Consider the following 20,627-nt stretch of genomic DNA (forward strand, 5'->3'; position numbering starts at 1 on the left):
TGTGTGTAAATGTACATTTCTGACGAACTTTTCCACTTTGATGTCATTTGTAGCAAGAAATTAGTATTAATTAAATTAAATATTCGCTTAGTTATCACCAAAGCTCTCACTATTTTTCTGTAGATCATTAAACCGTTAAACCATTATCATTAAACATTAATGATAATGGTTATGTCAACATTAATGATCCGTTAATGATAAACAGATCATTAAACCGTTTATTATTTTTAAATGCCTCAAAAGTCACATGTGCATTAGAGGAATAAGTTTAATCTGAAATAAGCATTGATATGGCAAACCCAAATAATTATGTATATATATATATTATTTATTTATTTTTTTTTTTTTTTATTCGTTTTAGTTACTTTTAACTATTTTAAAGCAATATTTAAAATTATTTCTAATTTATAACAACATTTGGTAACACTTTACAATACGGGTGCACTAATATGCATTAATTCATGCTTAACTAATGCACAGATAATCATGTGTTAATGTATGACTCATGAAGATAATAAAAATTATGTTTATTCAGCCAGCGAACATACCTGTATTTACATCATGTTTTCGGTCGAAGTCCACAGTAATCGATTGTCGAGTTCACGCGCATAGGTTTAGTACCTGTGATCACGCGCGTGAACTCGACAATCGACTACTGTGGACTTCGACCGAAAACAGGATGTAAATACAGGTATGTTCACTGGCTGAATAAACATTTTTTATTAATATCTTTCACATCTACTGCAGTTAGATTCACCCGCGTTCACTCCGAAGGAATCACTCACATGACCTGTGCACTTGTAATGACACATCAAGGATGTTAAGAGCCTAAAAGCAGGTTTAAAACTTGCCCCATTGAAGTCAACAGGGTGCACATTTTAAAAAGAGGATAACTCGGTGTAGGCAACACCGATTTTTGTCGTTGTTCTCTGTACTGACAGCACTCCAAATGTACAAAAAAATGAGCTCAATGTTAAAATTGACCGGAGTTCTCTATGGCGTTATTTTTTAGTCAAAAGTTATGAGCGTGTAAGACATGCTCACGAGCACATTATGTTATTAAACACGCGCAAAAATGAACCTTCAGCTGGCATGATAAAAGTACTCGCGCACAAATTCAACAACCGAGAGGTGTACAGGTAGCTGCGAGCGAGCGCCTGGCATACGCTCATAGGTTAACTCTGCTTGTACAGTGGAATCCTGCTCGCGCGCAGCGGGCTTCTGCTTGCGGAGTGCTGTTTTGCTTCCGCAGTGGATTTCTGCTTGCTCAGCTGATTTCTGCTCCCTCGAGTCTACATGACTTTTGACAATTTGGGGGCGGAAACCAAAGAGGGCACTGACCCTCTTATGATTGGTAATGAGAGCTGTCAATCAAGGTACCGCTGAACCATACGTCATAGCAGTGTGAGGACGACAGCGCCAGCCTGACAGTCTGATGCCGGAAGTGGGCGGGGTCAAAGTCTGATGCCGGAAGTGGGCGCAGCAAGGCATTTAAACGATTTAATTGAAAATGTAATATCTCAAATATGATAAAATATAAGAATTATGTTTTGTCCTATTAACAAAATACAATATACTACTATTAACAAATGTTAATAGTTTTTTAAAAGTTAAAATTATACTTTATCCATTTGTTGAGTCAAATGATTAACAATATAAATTGAACAAAGCTTAAAACAAAATAATGATATGAAAACAAAGGTTGAGCGTTTGAACATTTGATTTAATTGCTCCAAATAAATAATAGTAATTAAATAAAAATACAAAATCGAACTAAATAATAAATAAGTTATAAAAAAATCAAATCAAACCAAAGAAAATAAATCTTATAAAAGTTATGCAGGCACACATTTAACAATAATTCTCAAGTGAAAAATAAATCAAATAAATCAAAACTCCATACAAATGGAGTTAATCCTGAGGCGCCTTTCATCTCCTTTAATTCCAACCCCACTCAAACTTATCCTATGTGTTTGCATGTTTAATGGGATGCATTCACAGATATAAAATATTATAACAAAATATAAACACAGAAATATATCATTGTTTGTGTTTTGTTAGCTTAAGTTTCAGTGTGGATTGTTTGTGTAACCTTTAGACGTTAATGAAGATAATTTAATATTTTGTCTTAATCATGCAGAAAACCATCTAATTCCAAAGGGACTACTATTAAATATGTGTACCTTGAAATGCAAAGCAAGTCGTTTTGGATAAAAGCGTCTGCCAAATGGATAAATGTAAAATAATATCTATTGCCACTGTATGTTAAAAAATAACTCCAGATGTTCATACCTCCATGAACAACAGCCTTTTTAAAGTGGATTTTAATGTGATTATTCAATTTGTCCCGTTTTGTCTGTTTAAAAATACTGCTATCACCAAAAGGGCAGTGAACATTTCTGCAGCATGTTGTGCATTGCTCCAAAGCTTTTAGCGCTGAACCTCTCTGAATTATGTGGTTCTGTAGGTGAAATAAAATACAATTAATGCAATTCTCATGGTCAGAAAATTAAACAAATTCTATAAAATACAACGCTTAACAACAAATTAAACCACAAACCATAAATATGTAACCTAACAAAGTGATACAATCCAGCTGTAAAATAACAATACATAATCAAGTGCCATCGTCACAATTCTCACTTAGTCACATTTATTAAGTCAAGTCACCTTTATTTATATAGCACTTTTTACAATACAGATTGTTTCAAAGCAGCTTTACACGGATAGGGAAATAATGCAAAAAAGTTTGTCTCGGCAGATCTAGAACAAAACAGTGTCATAATCCAGCTTAAGTAGGTTCAGTGTTGATTCATTTCTGTTGTAAAAAAGTTATTCATTCAGTTAATTAATCTATATAACGTTACGTTAGCCATTCTGGAGAAAACTGTGATGTTATCATCCAGCTCAGTTCAGTTCTCATATAATGGTGTCAATGACAGATCAATAGTATTGTTGAATATTAACTTACAAAATACTTAGAGCCGTTTTGTATAAGCGTAACGTTAAGTATGTTGTATCCAACAAAGATATAACTTATTTTTAGCTTCTTCTCTTCTTCTTTTCCTTGTTCTACCGTGTTAAACATGAACTCCGTCCACTTCTGGCCTCGGACTTTGACCCCGCCCACTTCCGGCATCAGACTGTCAGGCTGGCGCTGTCGTCCTCACACTGCTATGACGTATGGTTCAGCGGTACCTTGATTGACAGCTCTCATTACCAATCATAAGAGGGTCAGTGCCCTCCTTGGTTTCCGCCCCCAAATTGTCAAAAGTCATGTAGACTCGAGGGAGCAGAAATCAGCTGAGCGAGCAGAAATCCACTGCGCGAGCAAAACAGCACTCCGCGAGCAGAAGCCCGCTGCGCGCGAGCAGGATTCCACTGTACAAGCAGAGTTAACCTATGAGCGTATGCCAGGCGCTCGCTCGCAGCTACCTGTACACCTCTCGGTTGTTGAATTTGTGCGCGAGTACTTTTATCATGCCAGCTGAAGGTTCATTTTTGCGCGTGTGAAATAACACAACTTACACGCTCATAACTTTTGACAAAAAAATAACGCCATAGTTCTCCTTTAACCTGACATATTCCTGTGCCATGAACAACAAGGTTCATCGGACTCAGTGAAATCTTGGTTGTAGATGGTTGGAAATTGAAATCCATGGCTTAGTGTGGATGTCAAAACCAAAATGGCATATTATTTAACAGTTAGTTAATAGTCATGTGCCTCAACAAGTAAAGTCATAACATAATGCTACATTTGCAAATCATTAGTTAATGATTAATTAAAGCAGACAATTTGAAGTTGAAGTACATGACTTCAACCCATCGTGGTGATTAACGCATTAATTTACACTATTAGTTAATAAAATATGTTATTAAGGAATTAATACATTATGGCACATTTAATTAATAACAATTCATATATTACTTAATCTATTAATCATTTAGAATCTTTATTAGTTACTGATGCAGTAATCATTAATTAATGGTTTAGTTCTTCATGAGTCATACATTAACACATGATTATCTGTGCATTAGTTAAGCATGAATTAATGCATATTAGTGCACCCGTATTGTAAAGTGTTACCCAACATTTCCATCCATTTTTGACTCTTTGTATTCTGTTTTTGCTTTTATGAGAACATGTATTTTTAAGTTATGGGGTTATGTGCTGAATACATTCAGTTGGTGTAACAACATGGCAGATAAACTTAAATGAATAAACAAGTTTTGGCTATGAAACTACCACTGAATTAAAAGATCACTAACTGTTGCTGGCTGTAGAAGAGACTATCAATTGTCGGGTGTTTTTGCATCATTTTATGACAATGTATTCAGCATAAACCCAGCAATGGACATGCTTTCGTTTTATGAAAATCTCACACAGTCTATGCTCACACACTGTTGTTAAATTATGCAACATTGGACTTAACCAACAAAGCTGCATGTTATTTGCATAAAGCAAACATCAATCTGCGACTATAACTTTTCTGGTCCGAGCCCTGACATTGTAAATGGATGTATAGTTTCTATATATAGAACTTTTCTGTGTTGATGGAAGTCTACCATACCTGCCTCGCCAGCAGACAGAACAGTGCGGTCAAACGCTGCAGCAGAATATGCCTCTTTTTTCATGTTGCCGTCCCACTCCTCCACTCTCTTCAAGATGGGTGTCACTTTCTGCAGCACTTCAGCAGAGCGGTTCAGAGTCCCCTCAGCCACTTCCTGAGTGAACTGCAGACGTCTCGGAGTCCGGTCTAGAAACACACAAAAAACACACTCAAACATGCACATACACATATAATGTAAATGCAATACTAGTGTCGAAATACAACCCTGGTCAAATGGAATATGGAACTCTAACAAGAGCAGTCTCAAACTTGACTAGAACTCTTAGTTAACTTTATGGTCTCATTTAAAATCATGGTTTCCAGTTTAAACCCGTTTTAGTGGTGTTCAGCCTTACATGTTCGAGTCGGACACTGATGGAGAGACTCAGGAAAAAAATTTAGACTGCAACTTGGCTTTTCTGAATGGTTAGTGGATACCTTTATATTGTTTTGGAATTAAACAGATTTAATCAAATCTAAAAAATCTTTCAGAAACAACTTTAGTGCAAATCCAGCGTCCAGCATGCAAATCCAGTTTGTGAAGCAGTCCGGCGTAAAATGATTTGTGCTTCATTGTGCATCACGTAGGGGGAAATCTGGAACCCACTGTTAATGATTTATGGGAATCATTTAAAAAAGGGAGTGGGTGGATCTTTACAATTTTAGGCTTGTTGTTTACACACACTGTGGACACACATCAGTGTTCAAACTATGGCAGCAAATCAATGACAAAATTAACGGAGCGCACAATTGATGCTGGCGCATTATGGCGCATTTGCGTAAATGACTTTCGCGAGAGGATAACAGATCTCATTCAAACCCTGTGATCATGCAGGATCAAAGCATGATCATTCCCCACGCTCTCGCGCTTGATCTCCTCTCGCCTGCTGCTTTTGCTCGCTCGAACAATTTTATTTTTGGCAGTCGAGGGGCGGGACTTACTGTTACTGGTTACAATGTCATTAGACGCCTGTCCTTGACTTCAGACATGAGACATCACTTAATTTGTTTTATTTATTTATATTAATGTGTAATGTGATTTAATGCATTGTTAATATAGAATAGATTCTTACCAGATACTTTATTAACAGGAAGTCTTACTAGTGATTCTATTAAATGTAAAAGGGGTTCTGGCTTCTCAAGTTAAGATACAGTACACAGCATTAATTATAGCTTACAAATGCCTTTTCAGAATTTGCTACAGAATACAGAGGAACAAAATTAAACCCAGCAAATTATTAAACCCAGCAAAGTAGATATTACAACATTATATAGTGATCTTAATCATCTAACTTTTTGTAAGCGAATAACCTAATAAGAGAAAGTATGAGGCAAGTACAGTACACAGCATGAATGATTACACCCCATCTGAACAAATATATATCTAAAAAAAAAAAAAAAAAAAAAAAAAAAATGCATTCATGCTGCCAGAATCCCTTTTACATTTAATAGAAAATATAATGAACCGCTCAAAATTGACATAATAGTAATACACAGGATGATAACAAAAAGCTTATACAAAAACTCTTGCTTATTGACATAAACAAGTAATTTATCTTCCATCCAAAGCCCTTGCTATATTTACAACGATTTAATGGACACTTTTTACATTTCTGAGGTTCTCAGATCCAATATAATTTTGGTTGGGTAAATGTTAATAGTGGTGAAAGGGAGTATAGTGGCTGGTTATCAATTGTGTGGCTGGCAATTTTTTGACAATATGTGGTAAAATGAATTACAGCAAATATGACTTTGCATTCCCATTTTTCTCCAATTTCTTTTAGATATTTTAATGCCAATAACACAAATAATAGTGTTATAAATATAAAATGTAAACAAATTATAAGAATTTTGGTAGATTTACAATGCTAATAACCATGGAAATGCGTCATTACGGTCAGTAAATATCTCTAAACAACACAATGCAATCACTAGTACGACTTTCTGTTAATAAAGTATCTGGTAAGAATCTATTCTATCTATTCTATATTACCAATGCATTAAATCACATTACACATTAATATAAATAAATACAACAAATATCATGTCTGAAGTCAAGTGAATTACGGGTCATCGGACAGGCGTCCAATCACAACTGACTTCCGGAAAAGGGGAAGTAACCAATGACATTTGAGGCTATAGAGCATCACAGTCCCGCCCACAGCCCGAGAGAGCTTAGGTGCCGGAAGTAAATTTCCCATTCATTTCTCCCATTGACGTTTTGGAAAAATCCGTATCTAAAGAGTTTTAGAGCATGTCTGAGGATAACCAGCTACGGCTGAACTCATAAGCATACAACATATCATTTCGAGTGAAAAAACGAAGAGAAAATCCCCAAAAAGTCAAAGGTACAAGACTGTGTACATATTTTCATTTCCGAGCGAAGGAACTACTCATCCCATAAACCACCGCGCCTCACTGAAGTCGACTGAAGCCACAACCGCGAAAGAGCCTTTTGAGCGACTTCCAAATCTGACGACGGCCACGCGAACTTTTTCCTCCAGTGAATGTGCAGTTAATAGCAGTTCTTTCAGTAGTAATCGTGTAAATAATAGTGTTTTATATAGGTATTGTGTATTGAATTTTATATTTATCATCGTGTATTTTATCGTGTATTTTATATTGTGTGCATGTGTGAAAGCGGTTAACGATAACGTTAGCAACATGGTGCAGTGCTTTGTACCTGACTGCAATCACTGCTCAGTCGTCAACAAACCAGAAAGTGCACCACGCCACCAGTCTGATGCATGGACCAGTGCATGGTCTGCTCTAGGACCACCATCATATTCAGTTTATTAACTTGCCATGAATTATTACACAAATGTTCAGTAAATGCATGAAGAGGTATGCCTAGGCTAAATATTGTTTTGACAGTGGCATCATAAAATGCTTGATATGACTCATACCATATGAAGGCTACAGTAGCCTAGCTAAAGTGAACGATAATGCTAACTAACGTTACCAACCTCCCTGCAAAACTCACCACAACTTTGTAGGTCTTGTCCCTCATGCTGGCCCTTACAAAACCCACAAGCTACACTCAACTACATGACCCGATTTGAAGTGGTTTTCACCTCTTTGAACACTTTTGTTTTCCTCCTTGAAAAAAGCCATCATGGCAGCCAAGGAGATCATGATTGCACTGATAAGTCTACCGTGCAAAAACGCAACACAGGTTTTTATGTATTTATTTATTTTTATTAATGATCTTCAGTCTTCACGGACCTTTGCGGGGTTTAACCAGACAGTTACACGAGTTCCACCAATCAGATGCATCACTGTGGGATTGTGGGATTGTTCAGGATTGTGGGTAATGAAGTACTTATCCAAGACATCGCGAATAAAAGGCATTTATGTCAAAACAAGGTTAGTGCCCCATGAACTTTTGTCGTTTATATGAGCATATACAATCGCTTAGTACAGCCGTAGCTGGTTTTAAGTCTACCATGTATGGTTACGTTTTTATGGCTTATACCCCAACTGTCAATGGAGAAATTGTATTGAATTCTTACTTCCGGCACCGGCTGTGGGCGGGACTGTGATGCTCTATTAAAACAGTAAGTCCCGCCCCTCGACTGCCAAAAATAAAAGTGTTCGAGCGAGCAAAAGCAGCAGGCGAGAGGAGATCAAGCGCGAGAGTGTGGGGAATGATCATATGCGCGCGCGCAAGGGCTTGTATTGCGTGCAGATGAGATGTAATGCGCGCGCACAGGGTTTGAATGAGCTCGCGAGTTCCCGTTTCCTCGCGTGTAGATCTGTTATCCTCTCGCGAATGTCATTTACTGCGCGCGCCAGCATCAGTTGTGCGCTCCGTTAATTTTGTCATTGATTTGCCGCCATATCAAACACCTTATAAAGTGAATAATGCATAATAGGTCCCCTTTAATGTTATCCTCAAAAATGTTCTGACTCTAACTTATTTCTAAGAAGAGAAGCAATATCAAGTGTAAAGAAGATATAATAAACAGAAAATGATAAATTAAAGAATTCAAAATCAATCTTGGCAGAGCTTCAAACACCAAATACAGGCAGAGATACAACGAAAAAAAGTAAATGTACAATTTATTCTTGCCTTTATGAATTGCATCGATGTCACTGATGATCTTAGCTATTTTTTTAGAGGAGCTATCCATCATCTCATTGGTCTCTTCGATGTATTTCTTATTGTCGAGGACTGTGGATACAATGTCTGCAAAAATAAAATAAAGTGGACTTAGTTTTATCCACAAAGTAGGAAAAGTGAGAAAAAGCACTCTCTCTGCTTTACCTTTCTGCTGAAAGAACAGGGTTGAGGCCTCTGTTAACACACTGTCACTCTGAGAGCGCATGAGGCTCAGTTGAGAGTTTAATCCGTCAATATCCTGAGAAAAACATCAAGGGACACGTCAAGTAACCACATTAACCACCATACACAGAGATACATTAGCATTCAAAGGTGTAGATTCAATACAACATTTTTTTATGTTTTTGAAAGAAATTGATTCTTTTTTTCACCAAGTTGTATCACCATGTATTCCAAACATTTGAATGATAAACAAACAAAAAATGGTTTTAAGTCAGTTATTTATATCTTTTGCTGTAGTGTGTCAGTAGGAAATATCAGTTTACATTTCCAAACATTCTTTTTGCCATTAATTGTAATAATCCAGTGAGATTTCTGTATGCACAAGGAATCTGACAACAGCCAGGATGATCTGATCTCACCATCATCGAGTCCAAGATGCTTGAAGAAACCTTCCTGCAAAGCTACCTGAAAAACTATGCGCAAGTGTACGTGGACAATATATATACAGTACCAGTCAAAAGTTTGGAAAGACTACTATTTTTAATGCTTTTGCAAGAAGTCTCTTATGCTCATCAAGCCTGCAGTTAAAAAAAAAAAAAAAAAGTAATATTATGAAATATTATTACAATTTAAAATAATGGTTCTCTTTTTTAATATACTTTAAAATGTAATTTATTTTTGTGATGCAAAGCTGAATTTTCATCAGCAAGTACTCCAGTCTTTGGTGTCTTATGATCCTTCAGAAATCATTCTAATATGATAATTTGATACTCAGTTATTATCAATGATGGAAACAGTTGTGCTGTTTAATATATTTTTTTGGAATACTTTTTTCAGGATTCATTGATGAGTAAAACGTTAACAGCATTTATTCATGAAAACAGCATTTATTCAAAATAAAAACATTTCTAACAATATAAATCGTTACCATCACCTTTTATCAATTTAACGCATTCTTGTTGCATTAAAGTACTAATTTCTTAAAAAAAAAATAGTTATTGTTCCCAAACTTTTGAACGGTAGTGTATATTGTTACAAAAGATTTCTATTCTAAATAAATACAGTTCTTTTTAACTTTTTATTCATCAAATAATCCTGAAAAAAGTATCTCAGGTTATAAAAAAATATTAAGCAGCACAACTGTTTCCAACATTGATCATAAATCAGCATATTAGAATGATTTCTGAAGGATCATAAGACACCAAAGACTGGAGTACTTGCTGATAAAAATTCAGCTTTGCATCACAAAAATAAATTAAATTTTAAAGTATATTAAAAAAGAGAACCATTATTTTAAATTGTAATAATATTTCATAATATTACTGTTTTTTTTTTTGTTTTTTTTTTTTAACTGCAGGCTTGATGAGCATAAGAGACTTCTTTCAAAAGCATTAAAAATAGTAGTGTTTCCAAACTTTTGACTGGTACTGTATATCATGGTATTACCTTTTTACATGGTATTATCTGTTTACAATTACTTGTAGTTTTTGTAGTTTGTAGTTTTCTATATTCTGCAATTAAATTAGTAATAGGAACCAAAGTATTGTCTTCAGTAGAGCTGCATATAGCGGATTCAAACTTATTTCATAATAAATGAACTTTATAAGTTATTAAACTGAACTGAACTGAATTTGGCTGAATAATGACACTTGTCTTGTGTCATGATCCTGCCATCTAGTCCTTGATGTTCTTTAATTCTTGAGGCAGGATCATGACAGACCCATGTTTTATGTGCACACACATGGCCTTTTGCTGGGCCATGTGCTTGTGTTGTCTCATCATCTAGCCCCGCCCTCCTTGTTATCCTTGTTTAGTCATTGTTTCCCCATTATCACCTGTTGCCCTCATCATTTGTTCCCTATTTAATCCCCTCATGTCTGCTGTCTTGTGTCGGTTCATTGTCATACTTTGTGCGATCTCTCTGTGAGTATTCCTGTCAAGTGGATTGTCTAGTGAAGTTCTGATCTTGTATTTGCTGTTTGTTTATTGCCAAAGTCGTAGTCTAGTTTAGTCACTCGTTGTCCTGTCCAGTCTTGTTTTGCCCCCTCGTGGGCTTTGTTTTCCCCATTATTTGTATATAATAAACCTTGTGTGTCCTGCAAACTGTCTGCTATTGGGTTCATCCTTCAACCTCATAACATCTTGCTACAGCCATTTTACTGCAGAATCTGAACTTGAATTTAGCATCATTCATTTTGTTACCTTCCTGTTTAATATTGTGAAGCTGCTTCCTATTTTATAAAGCACTATCAAAAATAAAGTTGACTTGACTTGACTTACGGCATGTGTAGTGCTGGAGATGTTGAGAGCAGTCAGGCCAGTGATGTTAGCGTTATCTATGTTTTTGACAATATTGTCATACACATTCAAGGCGTTCAGGGCTTTCTGCACGCGTCCATTTGCATCGCTTCCTTTCAGATTACTAAAGGAGAGATAAGAGCAGCGATTGTCATGTTAGTGATGCTCCTACGAGCGTTCGCCATGTCATGACAGTCATGAATGAGAGTACATTTGAAATATCATACAGCTAGAGAAATAACATTGGTCATTTCTGGTTTGAAACTCACTACTGAAGTTCTTCAGCATGTCTCCGCAGATCGTCAGCGTGATCCTCGGCTCTCAGAACTAGTTCTCTGTCTGACTGAGACATTTTCTCTGTCTTTCTCTCCAGCGACACATGAGCCCCATCGATTTCTGCATGTTGTTCACTCACATTCTATACACACAGATTCAATAAAATAACAATTAATATATATGTTCATTGATGTTTAAAGGGGTTATTGACAATGAACTGTTTGTTCTTTTTGTGTTCTTAAATTTCAATTTGGGTACGGCACACCATTTCTTTGTCTTGAGCTTTTAAACTTGTGCATAGATCTTAAAACACAGAAATCTATCTTAAAACATTTGTAAAAATGTATGAAAACATAGTCAATATTTTGAAGTAGTCTAATTACCAAGGAGCTACCATAAAGTGGCAGTGAACAAGAAAAAGAAAATCAAGCTAAATATATCTAGTGAGCCATTTTGTCCCATTTAATGGAAAATGGTCAATAGACTTTATAAGTATAAAATATAAGGTGTAGAGTTGAAAAAGATATGGCCTCTTGGATAATATTTCTGTTGCAAGACTACATGCAGTAGCCTACAGAATATGCAGAAATGAAGTTGATAAAAAGCAGATTTACCGTGATCATATCTTCCACCTCAAGGACAGTAAGGTTTGCCTCAGAGACGATTACACCAGCCGTAACAATAGTTTGATTGACAATGTCATAGATGTCTTTTAGTCGCTGCTGCTGTGCCTGAGTTAAAGTACATGAAATATTTCTGACATCAATTCACAAAAACATTACATGACAAAAAATATTTAACAATTTCAGACAGTTCACTCAAGGTTTTACTTATTTGTTATGAAATGTGCTTTTACTGTACTGTACTGGACAGCATGTTTGGCATTGCTTAGTCCGGACAAAATCTCTTTCAAGAAATGTCTGTTTTTTTCTACTGCAGTCGAATTTGCAACGCCTCTTAGCAGCTGTTTAAGCACTCCAGTGACAAATTCCCATTGGAAGTGAACATCCCTATGCCCTACTCATTCGGAAGGGCAGAACATGAGCATAAATTATTAAATTACTTCCTTGAAGAGACATTACATGTTCCCTTCACTAACGGAAGTGTGGAAGGGCTCTCCATGAAGGGATTCAGTTGTTCACATCGTTTTGGACGCGACTACAATTGGTGCCCCCCTCCCGAAGTGCCCTTCAAGGGTGCAAAAACGTCGTTTGGAATTCGCCCTCAAGACATGCTAGTTTGTATATGGCATTACTTACAGCCCAAATAGCCATTCAAATCCCTGCAATGATAAGGCTTCTCAACATCATGGCAAAAAGGTGTTGTTATGGTACGTGTATATCCAATATTAGATGTCCAGAGAGGCTAGTGAATGGAATTTCTTCTGTTCTGGTTCTGTTTTTTCCGAACCCCCCAATCGCTCCTCGGGCACCATAGCAAAAATGGCTGCTCACTGCTCCGTGTGTGTGTGCGTGTGCGTGCGTTCACTACTCACAGTTGACAGTTCTAATGTGTGTGAACTAACTTGGATGGGTTAAATGCAGAGGACAAATTCCAAGTATGCTTGGCCTTCACGTCACTTTCACTCTCACTCTTGCCAATGACCATTAAGTATAAGCAGGTCAGCGCCTTCTCGAGCAGTCCTAGATGCTGCAAAATTTTCAAACCTGTTTAATATTATCACCACGTGGTCTTGTTGTGTGCATTGCAACAATAAGGTGGAACTAATCCAGCCAATCTCATAATCAATTTTTTTGCTGTTGGTCAGAACTGCCTCTTGACCAAATGTTTTGTAGTTTGTGCACCTCGCCGGAGTCGGCCATTATAAGGGCTGTGCCGATTGCTGAATCCTTCCAGTGCACTGAAACGCACCTACTAAAAAAGTCCCACAATGCACCATGAATACCAGGGAGCATCGATGCTCACTATGTTCCCTTAACGGAAGTTCAGAAGTGCAAAACTTAAATCATGTGAGCCAACTCACCACACATAACTTAAAAAGGGTGGGAGTGGTCAAGTAATCGCAGGCGTATGGTCAATTTCCCGACTCACCCACACCAAGCGACTGCACTTTCCTTACCCTACTACGACCATGGTTCTCGCTCCCTGCTCAGACAGCCATGGCAGGACCTGCTTTTCCCTTTCTTGAACACATTCTTTTGCCTCATCTTACCAACCATGTGTACGCTGTATGCTCAGCACAGTTGAAGAGACTGTGGTTTTTTTTTTGGTTGCCAGAAAGCCTGTAAATTTTACAAGATTACTGTAAAACATCAACTACAATTTAACAGTAAAAATACAGCACTAGCAAATTGCTGTAAAATTTACAGCAACTTACTGGCAATTTTGGTTGCCAGTAAGCCTGTAAATTTTACAAGAGTACTGTAAATCATAAATTATACTGTAAAATTATACAGCACACCTGTAAAAGCATCAAAACAAGAGCAGCTGTGAATTTACAGTTCTTTAATGTAATCTTTACAGTATGTTACTGTTATTAAATGTACTGAATTAAAACCTGAGATAACTCATTTCATTTGAGGAAATTGATTGGTCAATTGCCATTTAATATTTATACTGTGAGATTATTTCATTTGAATCCACTAAGAAAAAGACTTTATGAGCTAACTAGAAACATCAATTTAACTAAATCCTACTAGTGATCATCATCACACATGAATGAGTTGAAGAACTTAAAAAGGTCATCAATGCATCAGCAACTACAGTGTCACTGCCTTTAAATAAAGCAACATGCAGCATAACAGTGTTTTTCTGCTCATCCTGGACTGAAAGCACAGGCTCTACTCTTCAGCACAATGGTGACACAAAACTCAACAGAAACCCTTTAAATCCCAACAGATCATAAAACACTAACATATCTCCACTATAGCATTATGTGCAAAAACACATAAAAGCACACAAAGCAAATCACAGAATTTTACTTTTTTGTTTAGTAAATTTGACAGTGAGATTTTACTGTAAACAACTGACTTAAGCCACAGCTTTAGATGAAATCAACTGAAGAAAAAAGACTTTATTTCTGTCATAATCAGACTTAATGAGAAATAACTGAGGTTTCACGAGTTCACACTTACATATAATTTGAAGGGGTAAAGTTTAATGCGTATTTGGCGTGCTGTCCGGAGGGAGGGCTCCGAGCTCGGAGTTCGGCCCGAACCCAGAGTACTCCCCCCAAAGGCTAAAGAGCAGAGGACAGCCGCCGGACTAAAGACCCCCCAAATGAGTGCCGAGTTTGGCGGGCTAGCATCTCAAGAAGGGGCCTGGAAGCTTGAACGGGAAGGCCCGTAATTTTGGCTCACTGCCTGGACTGACTGACTCACTGTTGGTCTGAGAACGGGGAGCGGTTGTAGTTTACAGTGACAGATCGGGAGGATTTGCGCTTCCCGCTAAGCCCAAATGCTCGCTAGACAGAGAGGAAACAGAAAGGAGGAAAAATTAGAGCTTGCCCAAGAGATTCTCACACTGCGTCGCTGGATGAAAGAGAAAACGTAAGTGCTCTACCGGGAAGGTTCTCACTCCGTCCGCTGTGAAACCAATACTCGCTTGACAGAAAGAGGAAACAGGAAAATGAGTGCTTGTCCAGGAGATTTTCTCACACTGCATCCGCTACGAGACCAAATCCTCGCTAGATGAAAGAGAAGACGTAAGTGCTCTACTGGGAAAGTTCTCACTCCGTCCACTGGGAGACCAATGCTTGTTGGACGGAAAGGAAACAGGAAAATGAGTGCTTGCCCAGGAGATTTTCTCACACTGCATCGCTGGATGAAAGAGAAAGCGTAAGTGCTCTACTGGGAAAGTTCTCACTCCGTCCGCTGAGAGACCAATGCTCGCTGGACGGAAAGGAAACAGGAAAATGAGTGCTTGCCCAGGAGATTTTCTCACACTGCATCGCTGGATGAAAGAGAAAACGTAAGTGCTCTACTGGGAAGGTTCTCACTCCGTCCGCTGGACGGAAAGGAAACAGGAAAATGAGTGCTTGCCCAGGAGATTCTCACACTGCATCGCTGGATGAAAGAGAAAACGTAAGTGCTCTACTGGGAAAGTTCTCACTCCGTCCGCTGTGAGACCAATGCTCGCTGGACGGAAAGGAAACAGGAAAATGAGTGCTTGCCCAGGAGATTTTCTCACACTGCATCGCTGGATGAAAGAGAAAACGTAAGTGCTCTACTGGGAAAGACATCACTGCTGTGACAGTGGAAAAATTAGCCATAGAAAACAGAGCTCCTGCTAGAGCAGAGGAGACATCACTGCTGTGGCAGTGGAGAAGATTAGCCAGAGTAAAAGAGCTCCTGAGGGAGCAGAGATGACATCACTGCTGTGGCAGTGGAGAAGATTAGCCAGAGTAAAAGAGCTCCAGTGGGAGCAGAGGAGACATCACTGCTGTGGCAGTGGAGATATTAGCCAGAGTAAAAGAGCTCCAGTGGGAGCAGAGGAAACATCACTGCTGTGGCAGTGGAGAAGATTAGCCAGAGTAAAAGAGCTCCTGCTGGAGCAGAGGAGACAGTGCTGTGGCAGTGGAGACATTAGCCAAAGTAAAAGAGCTCCAGTGGGAGCAGAGGAGACATCACTGCTGTGGCAGTGGAGAAATTAGCCAGAGTAAAAGAGTTCCTGTGGGTGCAGAGGAGACATCACTGCTCTGACAGTGGAGACATTAGTCAGAGTAAAAGAGCTCCAGTGGGAGCAGAGGAAACATCACTGCTGTGGCAGTGGAGAAGATTAGCCAGAGTAAAAGAGCTCCTGCTGGAGCAGAGGAGACATCACTGCTGTGGCAGTGGAGAAATTAGCCAGAGAAACGGAGCTCTAGTAGGAGCGGAGGAGACATTACTGTTGCAATATTAGAGAAATTAGCCAGAGAAATTGAGCTCCTCCATGACCAGAGGAGACATCAATGCTGTGGCAGTGGATAAACTTACCTGGAGAACTGAGCTCCTGCGGTGTGTGGCTGAACAAAGGGAGGAGAGTGGCTTAGCTGGCAAAAGGAAGTGAGATGAAATCCTTGCAGGATTATGCACATTGAAGTTTAAGTGACCGAGCAAAGATAACCGTTCACGTTTAGAACAGTTTTGACTGTCTTAAGTTCATTTAGTGAAGTACAAAAGAGACGGCTTATGGTAAAAGACGAAGCTTTGCATAAATGTAGGCATCTTGCATTTATTTAATTGTGTTTCACTTAAGGATTACTAAACTCTTGGCGTGAAACACACTGCTTGTATATGTAGTTTTTTTTTTGTTTTTTTTTTTAAGATTCTACGCGATTTTGAAGATAAATTGCAGGACAGTGTTTAACGATAGGTTCTTAATGATTCTGTGAGCAACCTGCATATATCGTGCGACCTACTGTTTATGTATGACGGTAAATCATTGAAGGCTATAGAAACAGTTTAGAAACGTGTAACTGGCATGACTGGCTCGTGACTCAAACAACAATGCCAAGCTCAACCAAGGACAGACACGAGAAGGGCCGAGCTGAGCACTCACTGAGTTGACCCAGCAGACATTGAGTAGGCTATGGACTGGCCGGGACTGAATCTGCGGCGCGGCTTACTTTGTCTGGCGGCCTGACGAAGAAAGAAGACCCTTCCCCTCGCGTGAAGAGGGCAGCATTGCCTTACTGACCATTTCTCTATGGCGGGAATTATTGTATGGACCGGTGTAGATAATACGCGGAAGGAGATCGCGGATGTTTCGCCTGTGGTTATGATCCCGTTTGTTAAGCCTGACGCCCATGAAATTACACCAGAGGATTGCAGCAGAGGTTCCTCAAAGACGAGAGATTATTCATCGGACGGGAATCGCTCGATTCGGACCTGTTAGGACGGTACTGCCGGGCTAAATGCTGCAAAAACTGTCAATGAAATGAGGTGAGACTGCTGAGTATATACACCTCTTACCATTGATTGCTGAGTGCTCTCCACCTGTGTTAATTATCTGAACGTGCTCCTCCCGAACCTTGTTAATAAAACATCATTTAGATGTTGATGATGTATCACAATATTTCATTTGAAGTTACTATGATCGTGATTAGTGCTTTCTTTAGTTGGGCTTTTGACTCTTTATTTCTTTAACATTCGTTTTTCTTTAACTGCTATAACCATGTCTTTATAAGACAAACTTGTTATGGCAATAAAAACCAAGGAAAAATATACTCTGGTGTTGATGGTTGTGTATTGATGATGGGATATCAACGTCTAGTGGATGATTTGCTGATGTTGACCAGAGTCTATTCTCTGATTTTGAAGAATTGGTTGTAATAGCCATATGATACTACAACGTAATGCCATGAGATCAGATAATTTGTGGTTTACATATTTACAAAATCACAAAACTTTTCAATTTACAGGAACACACACATATATCAAGAATCAGCATATGAACCTCAACAATGGTGACAAACAAAATAAACAGATAAACTCTGAACATCACAAATCAAGCTACTAAAAAGTCACATCAAAAACAACAACAAAAATAAAAGCACATGGTAAAAATAAATTAAAATAATACAATTCAGCTACATAATTTATGCATGCAGCAATGCATTCTGGGAATTATGTACTATGGTGGTACCCAGCATACATTGCAACATGAAGCTTTTCATTTGAATGTCACCATTGTTGAGATTCATACACCGATTGGTGATGTCTGTGTGTGAGAAAATAACATGGTATTTTAAAACTTTCTATGCATTATATATTTTTAAACTGTTCAAATTATAACAATGCTGTCGAATTTCATATGTGTATGATTAATAATCAATCATATGAAATGACCCACATGATTGCTTGAGAATAGATTAACATGTGAATGAAATGAGATACAGCCTTGTAAGCTCTATTGATGACATCATCAATACAGAGCCATAAACACCAGATCACTTTTCTCTCTGCTTTTTTGCTATAACTATTGTGCCTTATAAACACACAGGTAAAGCAGCCAGAGAAACACTAATGTTCAAATGTCAAGGGCAAGAGCCCAGATAAAGCCAACACTGATCACCATCATGGTAACTACACAATAAACAAACCATCAACATCTAAACCTCCGTTAATTCTCAAAAAGACCTTCTGGTTATGACAGAAATAAAGTCAGTCTGGTTAGTAATAAGTAAAGCTGGTAATGCTGTTTGTGGACTCCTCTGCTGAGATCTTCAGAGATTTAATGTCTTCTTTTCTCTTCAGTTGATTTCATCTAAAGCTGTGGCTTAAAGCCCATGTTGCAGGTTAGAGTACCCAGTAAGCCAATGTATAGAAAAATAATGTAGGAACTAGATTTAAATATAAACATATACTTATAAAACGCTATTTAGGCTTCTGGAGTCGTTTTTGTGAGAAATTTTTACTTCCGCATTTGAAAATCTCTTAAACCGCCGAACCTGAAGTGACGTAACATGAGGTAGAGCGGTCAAAGTAAATCAACTAGCGAATAGGAAAGCAATGGATCGCAATGACAGCTCGGAAAGGGAATTGTAGCCTAAATGTTTACTCATATGATATATTTATAATTCATTTATAATTGATATATATTATATGATGATATCATATAATTATGAGCCTGATATGAAGCCAAGTGAGCAGGACAGGCCAGGGTTAGACAGAACAACAGCGAGTTGTGGTGTGAGGAGAACAGGGCGAGAGAACAGTGTTAGCTTATAGATGTATTCACGTTAGCCGACGATATGTATAACACTATGCTCAGATCACAATACTGTACAGATTATTATCATCATGTATCAGGCAATAGCAAAGCTAGTACTTAGACCCTTACCTGCATGTGTTGTGTGTGTCAGCCATTAGGAGACAGTTTCCAGAGGAAGAGGGACTTTATAAAGGCTTTGAATTGACCCATTTGGTGACGATGAATAAAAAAATGATCACAATCACAACTGTCTTACTCTATAAAAACTTTATATGTAGAAACAGCCAACACAAACATTAAAGTCGGTTTGTACAGATTGAAAATGAATTATAGAACATAATATATTATATTTATAATAATAGTGTCGGCTGCAGACTAATAACAAACACATAAATGCATTACATTACAAGTTTATGTAGGATATGTTAATGAATTAAATTAAGACAAGGCACATTTTGTAAAACAGATGTACAATAAGTGATCTCTGACGGATCCGTGAGCGTCATGTTTCCCGCTGGCGGCCGAACCACATGCTGAGGGCGGACGCGTCACCGGGCGACCCGATGAAGGAGCTGGGACAGTGTGCACATATCGCCGGGATTATAATCATTCGGTCTATAGTGAACGCTACACACTACCGCGTTTTTCAAAGCAGAAGCAGAAGTGAAGTCCCGTCTCTTACCCGGCACAAAACGCACACTGGCACGGAAGATTGCACCGTCCTTTTTCTTATTCGGAAACCTGTGGACTCCATGTCCTGACAGGCCATAATTCACAATCATTTACCACGACGATGATTAATTGAAATACAATAAGCACAGAAAACACACTGAATCATGACCGCTCCAACTGACTACCAACCTATCTCTGCACTGAGCGCGAACGCAGAGCCAAACGACTACCTCATGTGACGTCATATGACGCGATGGTGAAAAAAAGCGCTTTTTCAACACGGTCAAGGAAACGGTCACGTTTTCTATTAAATTTGTGCCCTTATGTCTTGCAAAACAATTTTTAATCCTGCATTTACTTTTCATATGGTATTTTCATACAAGGTTATATTAATAATTTTTTTTTTAAAAAAACCTGCAACATGGGCTTTAAGTCAGTTGTTTACAGTAAAATCTCACTGTCAAATTTACTAAACAAAAAAGTACAATTCTGTAATTTGCTTTGTGTTTTTGCACATAATGCTATAGTGGAGATATGTTAGTGTTTAATGATCTGTTGGGATTTAAAGGGTTTCTGTTGAGTTTTGTGTCACCATTGTGCTGAAGAGTAGAGCCTGTGCTTTCAGTCCAGGATGAGCAGAAAAACACTGATGTTATGCTGCATGTTGCTTTATTTAAAGGCAGTGACTGTGTAGTTGCTGATGCATTGATGACCTTTTTAAGTTCTTCAACTCATTCATGTGTGATGATGATCACTAGTAGGATTTAGTTAAATTGATGTTTCTAGTTAACTCAAAGTATTTTTCTTAGTGGAATCAAATGAAATAATCTCAC

The 20,627-nt window shown here is 38.1% G+C and overlaps 1 protein-coding gene across 1 annotated transcript in view; it reads right to left on the minus strand.

Moving 5' to 3' along the window:
* lama4 (laminin, alpha 4) overlaps window positions 1–20,627 on the minus strand; it is a 116,154-nt gene that overhangs the window by 50,887 nt on the left and 44,640 nt on the right. Inside the window, exons 14-19 of the mRNA XM_084432716.1 lie at window positions 12,084–12,200; window positions 11,463–11,611; window positions 11,176–11,317; window positions 8,878–8,971; window positions 8,683–8,799; window positions 4,572–4,757 (exon numbers count right to left, since the gene is read on the minus strand). Coding sequence (XP_084288842.1) covers window positions 4,572–4,757; window positions 8,683–8,799; window positions 8,878–8,971; window positions 11,176–11,317; window positions 11,463–11,611; window positions 12,084–12,200 — 805 coding nt within the window. The remainder of the gene's footprint in view (window positions 1–4,571; window positions 4,758–8,682; window positions 8,800–8,877; window positions 8,972–11,175; window positions 11,318–11,462; window positions 11,612–12,083; window positions 12,201–20,627) is intronic.

This window comes from Rutilus rutilus (genome assembly GCF_951802725.1).
Source record: "Rutilus rutilus genome assembly, chromosome: 15".
In the NCBI taxonomy this organism is placed as follows: domain Eukaryota; kingdom Metazoa; phylum Chordata; class Actinopteri; order Cypriniformes; family Leuciscidae; genus Rutilus; species Rutilus rutilus.